The 7,146-nt window shown below is 41.6% G+C and overlaps 1 protein-coding gene across 3 annotated transcripts in view; it reads right to left on the bottom strand.

Moving 5' to 3' along the window:
• Window positions 1-6,460, bottom strand: part of TFAP2D (transcription factor AP-2 delta) — a 50,416-nt gene extending 43,956 nt beyond the window's left edge. Inside the window, exons 1-3 of one of the 3 annotated variants that reach the window (XM_068678842.1) lie at window positions 6,161-6,460; window positions 4,762-5,259; window positions 1,217-1,277 (exon numbers count right to left, since the gene is read on the bottom strand). In XM_068678842.1, the coding sequence (XP_068534943.1) occupies window positions 1,217-1,277; window positions 4,762-5,259; window positions 6,161-6,199 (598 nt within the window). In that variant the 5' untranslated portion in view covers window positions 6,200-6,460. Of the gene's footprint in view, window positions 1-1,216; window positions 1,278-4,761; window positions 6,067-6,160 lie in introns of those variants that run through there. The other 2 variants (XM_068678844.1, XM_068678841.1) reach the window with 2 other exon arrangements.
• Between the last annotated feature and the right edge of the window lie 686 nt (window positions 6,461-7,146).

Raw genomic sequence — 7,146 nt, 5'->3', positions numbered from 1 at the left:
GGGGCCGGCAAATGTCTGGTATCCATCCCCCCAACCAGTTTTTCCCCTTTCACCTCCGCCGGCTCCGCCGCTCAGCCCCGGGTCGAGCTCCGGGAGCTGTCCCTTCAGCACCATCGCGCCACCGCTTCTACCCGGCTCAGCCCCGCGGCTCCCTCAGTGAACCCCCAGAAAGCCCAGACAAAAAAGAAAAACACTCCCCGGTCTTGTGCTATAGCCTCTTTGTCGCTCTGGACATCAGTGTGAGCAGAGCCCGAGAGTTCTTCTACTGCTGGTCGCACTCTTTCTCATGTAAGGGTTTAGCCGCACGTGTGCCTTCCCTCCATCTCTGCTCGCCATCTACAAACTTGTGTGAGACTGTTGTTACAGCTTTGTCTAAGGAAGTGGTGGCTGAAATCAGCTCTCTGCAGCGCCAGCATCACGTCGCCTAAAATATTTCCTAAATATCGATTTTTCAAGGTGGATGTTACGAACAAGGAAAGGCAATACTGGGACAAGAGGCACGTGTTCCAAGAGACTGAGCCAAGAAGTGTGCTCCCCCCGACTGTATTATTCGTTTTCTATTGTGAATGAAACTGTGCTTTCCAAGCTTGTTAGAATGTGTTCCCACGTCAGGCCTTTAGACTGATATTGTTTCTCCTCAAGGTAAATGATAATAATAACAAAAATAACCAGAATACTCAGATCTCGCAAACGCTGAAGAATTGGGTACTTATCAAGAATTCCAAATCTTTCCTCTAGCTTTGACTTTAGATATTTACATTGACAGATGGTTATCAAACGAAGTGACACTGTCAAAAGCGAGTTCCACACCGGTCTGGAGCGCTATTGAAACCACGTTTCCAAAAAAAAACCTTTCATTCCCCACATGAGATGAAACCGCCGATTTAAAAATCCGGCGCCAGGGAGCACATTTCTCAAACTCACTATCAGGAATCTCCAGGTTAAACGGGGAATCATAAAAGGAGACCAGGAAGCTCTGGATTCAGCAGGAGTATCCGAGAACTACTGAGGAACAAATCACTTGTAAAGAGCAAATGGACTGTGAAACATGAAGTGCTCTAAGATAGTTTGAACAAACTTCTGTCAAACCTCAAATTATCACTATTTCTTCAGTAAATCCAAACTACGCCTAACTGTGGAGCAGGGAAAGAGAGAGAAATAGAGAAGGTTTCACTTTTACAAAAATTGATAGAAGCAATTATTTGTAACCTCTTACCTCTTCTTATCACACCTCCTTGCCCGTTCAGTACAAGTCCACATTGGGCCTCCACTGAGCTCTTAAGCAATGGGGGGAAAAAGAAAGAAGGGAAAGAAAGAAATCAGATATAGAAACCCACAGACAGATCACATAGCTTTTGCTTTGTTACACGATTCGCTCAGGAACAATTGTTAGGGTGAGCTAGAAAAACACGTTACTGTCATCCAACTCAAGTGGTCTGGTGAAAGCGCACTGCTATCCTGCAGCCTGTCCTTACCCCATGAAATGCAGGGCAGTTATCACTTTAATTTCCATTTAAATAAGAGTTTCTCCTAGACTGGGAAGATAGAACGGCAATAATGTTGGCAGGATAGAGGGACAAAACAAATACTCTCGAAAGAACAGTGTGTTCATACTCTACAGTTGCACGCACAGTCGTAAAAATACATTTTATATAATATTTTTGCATATTAAGTGTATATTAATATACACATACAGTGATAAATTGCAATATATATGTTTAGCGACACATATATAGCGACTTACAAAGTGTGCACACAAAGACCATAAACAACAGAAGACCGATTGGGCTTTGTCGGCTATACAAGTGGTAAGAGTGTAACAAAGGGGCTGAAGATCCCAGTCTCTCTGTGCGTGTGTCCGCACATAGGTGGGGATGAATGTGCGCACACACAGGCACCCATGTGTGAGTGTGGCGTGAAGAACCGTCCAAAAGCCTGTCTACGGCTTCTGGTGCACATCCGAAGAGATCTCACTTCTTTATTCTCTTGTTACAAGTCTTATTATTTGGGGATCTTCGCCCTCCTTAATAAATATTTTTATTAGAATCATAAAAGACTTGAAAGGGTTGGGTTTTCTTTGGGTTTTCCTTATGTTAGGGGTTAAAAAAAAAAAAAAAAAAAAAAAACACACAACAAACCAAACCTAAATCTTCGCCCAGTGGAAATGTGTTAAAGACGCATTTTCCTCTACAAACAAACGAGGTATTGGACATGAAAGAGGCCTTTAAGGGTGTTAACCTACTCAACAGCCCGTGAAGAGTTAAGTAAATGCGGAGAGAGTCGGTGCATAATAAAAACCCCACTTTACAAAACAACCTTTACAGTCCTGGCTCTCTCCCCCACTTTCACCATATTGGCTCTGGCCCTGTAAGACCTTCCTTTTCAAGGCTCTTTTTTATTTTAAGTGTTCTGCCTTAAAGTGATTATGAAATCAATATGAAAAAAACTTGGCGACTGAGCATAAATTAAAGCGGTGATGGGAAAAGGTGTGACAGTTTTCTTTGTTGCCCATGGAAAATCTTTTTAGGGCACTGAAAGATGCCACTTCAGCTCCAAGACTGTTTGCATCTGTTAGGCTGACTTAAACCGCCCTCGAAACTATTGGACATTCACTTAAAATTCTGTGCAGGGAAAAGTATATTTACATTTGTTGCATTTGAAATGAGGCATATGCTGATGAACGTTTTAAAAAGAAAGACTAAGGGAACAGGGGGAAGACTGGTTAGACCATAATTTTGGTTTAAAACTATTTGTGTTCTGTCCTCTTTCTGTTCACCACCAAAAAGCTTCCCACTAAGCCCAAGGTGATATTCGCAAGTGTCCAAATGTATTCTGAATCAGCTAAATCATAAAGATAAATATTCATATTTTCAACTTCTCTCTTCTTAAGCTTTTAGATACCCCTGAACACTTCCCTCATCTGTTTGGGAAAGGAGGGAGGAGGAAAAATAAAGAAAAGATAAGCTACAAAGGCGTTAACTAGGGAAATTAGGTTATTTGTCTTCAAATAAAGCGTGATCGAAAAAATAATATTTTCGAAAGAAATCCTGTTTATTTTTTTCTTCTTTAAATAAACAAAAAAGAATGTGCCTCCAGCAGCTTAACCAACCTTTTTTTTTTTTTTTTTTTTTTTTTTTAAGGGAAACATGTTGTTTGGTCGGATGACATTGCATAAATGACCAGTTGAATGGCACTAAGTCGAAAATTGGATAAACTATGGTGCTTTTTTGCCCGGGACTTAGGCATTGTCTGCAGTCTTGCAAACGTTCCTAATCCCCTCTTTTGAAAAATACAAGGCTTTGTGCCTGCCAAAGAAAAAAAATTTGTACAGATACAAAAAAATCAGCAGCAGACGTGGTTATAAAAAGGAGTAAATAGGTTTTAGTTGGGCTGAGCAGTGAATGGCAGATTTTTTTTTTTTTTTTTGAGGGGGGTAACATAAGGAGATCCTTGTGAAAAATGTAAACAAAAAATGCCCAGAGAGGATAAAATTATATAGTGAATTTTAATGGAGAAAGCCAGGTTTAAATAGTTAGGGTTTCCTCGTCAGATATAGGGTTTCCTCGTCAGATATATGAAAGATAACGTTCTTTGTTGTTGGGTTGTTGGATTGTTTTCCTCCTTAAAAAAAAAAAAATAAAAAAAAATCTCCAATGTAAATAGAGGTTTTAGGATTTTGTTTGCTTGTTTGTTTTCAAAGGAAGAAAATAAACCTACTTAATTTTACAAACTTCGGGTTTTTACGAATTTTTACCGCTACATATTTTTGGAAAGAACAACATAGAGAGCTTTGTATGACTGGGAGCGAGATTTGAGGGAAAAGTAAGTACAGTAAATACGGTCCTATTTGTCTCTTTCTGCTGTTTGGGGAGCTTTAGTTCTTCATCTGGTCGGAAGAAAGAAGGTTTGCTGTTGATTTGGGGGAGTTTTCGAAATGGCTGTTATATACAGGAGGGCGTTGTTTGCAATTTTGGAAATTTTTGGAATTTTAGTTCAAGTGGAAAGGATTTCTGAACGGATAAATCTGAGGTTAAGATACATAGAAATAGAAATTTTTGATGGGTCCAGGTGCCGGTTGGGGGGGGGGGAACAGCTAAATGAGTAGACAGATGAATTCAACTGCATCTGCTTATCTCTCTCTCCCTGTTAACGTCTAGATCGGATATTGTGAGGGAGTTTTATTATACTGAACATTTCTGACGAACATTTACTCCCGTTTATTTTTCCCCTACTTCACGCCTCGGAATCCAACGGAAGGTTTGCCTTTGTGTGTTTGTCGGAAAGCCACCTTTTTTCTGCCCTACCTTTTTTTCTCTTTCCCTGCTCCATCCCTTCCTGACCGCATTTGCCTGCGGTGTCGGTGCAAGTTATTTAATCGCTTCCCTTCACCGAAAACAGGCAGAAGTTTAGGAAAAGCGGAAATGTGTCTTTGGTTTAGTTTTTGGTGCCTTTGGTTAGAGCTGGCACACAGGGGCAGAGACACAGGCATACACGCATCCCGAGATCTCCGGATGAGTCCCCCCGCTGAAGGCAGGAGTTAGTTTTTTGTTTGGCGAGCAAAACCCCTCGCTTTTTCACATTTTTATTGCTTCTCTTCTGGAGGGGACGGGCTCCGGATCGGGTTTGGGATGAATCTTCCCTCCTTTGTATGGGCTACACGAGAGCTATTCTGAGCAGAGGAAAATGGGGAGGGCGAGGGGGGGACCAGGGCAGGGGGAGGGGAGAAGAAGGTGCCTCGAAAGGAGATCGCATGCTATTTACCTGCAAATCGTCTGCTCCCGAGGCTGCAAGCCCGAGGCTTGGTCCTGGCAGGAGTCTTTGATCTGGATGCATCCCATATTGGGACCCATGGCTCATAAGAGACAGGTCGTGGCGGCGGTAAGCATCTAAGCACCCCAGCTCTCTCCTCTGCTCGTCCAAGCAAGAGGACTTGAGCGCCCGCGCATTGTGCAGGTTGATAAAATCAGTGGGTTCCCCATGGTGGATCTGCTGGTAGTATTGCTGGGAGTGGTGGAGAGAGTTCAAGGAGTAAGCGTCGGGGTTGACTGCCGGGTGGCTGTGTTGGAACTCGTAGTGGAAGGACTGGTGATGCAGTGGGGTGTACTGGTGGTTAGTGGAGAAGTACGGGGAGGCGAACTCGGTGCCCGTGGTAGAATAAGTGAGAGGAGATGAGGAGGAATAGGCGACGGTCGAGTTGGCCACAGACTCCAGGCATCCAAGCTGCATCAAACGGTAACTGTTTGATCCGTCATGACGTATCTGAAAGGAAGAAGTGAAAAGAAGACCCCAAAACTGGAGGTTTGTCATTTAAAGCCCCGGGTGCGGTTCTTCCAAGCACGCTGTCCTGCATAGCTTCTCCCCCTGCAGAAGCGTCTAAGCCTGCTATCTGCAACCCCAGCAACAAAAGATCCTTTCCTACCTTGGGCTGGTGCCATAAAGGTCTGTTCAAAAAATCATAAACAGCCCAGCCTGCCCTTAATACCGTCAAGCTAAAGGAATCCACGCACTGAAATAAAATCTATCTATCTATCTGTCCATCCGTTCATCTATCTATCCATCCACCTCCTGATCACAGCTGTAATATCTGGGGCTGACACAAAAACTCATCAAACAGAGGAAACTACCGAGAATACACACAAGTCTCGTCCCTATGTTACAGCGTTACACATTGAGAAAGCTTTGCCGCCTGCTTGCCTTCCTTTCTTCCTTCCTTCCCTTCTTTTTTTTTTTTTTTTTGAACCCCTATTTTTCTTTCTTTTTTAAATAACGAATCAGATCCAAAATTCCCCCCCCCTCCTTTTCCTGTGTTTCGAAAGAAAAGGGGAGTCCTGTTTTTTAGCGAGAACTCCCCATTCCTGGCGAGCTGGTGGTGATTTCTCTCCACTTCATTATATTATTAGGGGTATTATTCTGATTTTCGTTCTGGCAACGGTTTTAACGTGGTAATGAGTTGCCCTTTCTGGCGACAGATGTCATAACGAATTTTCTCTCTATACTTCTTTAAGTTATCTCTGAAGCTGGATTATAATTAAATGTAACGGTCCAATATGGATTTAAAAAAATGGAAACAACCACACAGGCACATACACACGCACATATGCACACACACGCACACACATCCACACACGCGCGCACACACACACTCACACACACAAAATACCTCTGCATCGTGGACGAGACCTGGAAAGGTAGTTGACATTTTTTGGTTCTCCGAAAAAAAGAGAGGAAAAAAAAAAAAAGTCTGGATAAAATTCCCCTCTCCAAATTAAAAAAAAAAAAAAGAAATAAAATAAAATTAAAAAAATCCAAAGTTCGTGTATTTCCCCACTTTTTTTTTTTTAGAAAAAATCTCTACAGACAGAGAGAATTTGCAATGTATCTGCATAGATCAGATCTCTCGCTTTTCCATGCACCTCCTTAAAAACCTGTAGGAACAAAATTTTCCCTCTGCACAAAAGCTGCTCCCTGGATCAGATTTTGTACTTGCTGGGTATTTCTTTGGCTGATGTCGTAGGTCCCTTGGTAATATAGAAGTTTTGAAAATTAAGCATCAGCACTGAGAACTGGGAGGACAATAGATAGAGGAGCTTCATCCCAGGAGACAAGGAATAAATATTGTATCTTCGCCTAATAAGGAACTGTAGGTTCTTTCAACATTTTTATACATTTTCCTCCACTCTTTAGAATGCTTTTTCTTACCCAGGCTAATATGGGAGCTAATCTGATCGAAGGGGGTATTTTGTGTACATTTTATTGGGAAGACATAAAGCTAATATATATTAATATATATTATTAAACCATCCTTTTCAATAGGTAAGTGCTCCTTCCTGTTGATTATACTGCTTTTAAATATTGACCAGAATCTAAGATTGCACATTTGTATGTGTGTCTGTTTAACTGTATTTTTTTTTTTTTCTAAATGAAAACTATGTGGTTTTAGTTTATTTTTTTTTTTTTTCACCCTTACATTTACATCGAATTTAAGTCCACCCCACACTTCAACCTGCTTTTACAGCTGCCTAATATGCTATCTTGCAGGCTTCTTTAAATAGCAATTTCAAAACATAAAACTAGGGTGAGACCACAAAGCATCACTGCAGTGGCATATTATATGGAATTATACATAAAATACATATAGATCGACGG

Source organism: Anas acuta, chromosome 3, assembly GCF_963932015.1.
Source record: "Anas acuta chromosome 3, bAnaAcu1.1, whole genome shotgun sequence".
Taxonomy (NCBI): domain Eukaryota; kingdom Metazoa; phylum Chordata; class Aves; order Anseriformes; family Anatidae; genus Anas; species Anas acuta.
This window is presented reverse-complemented; position numbering and strand designations above follow the sequence as displayed.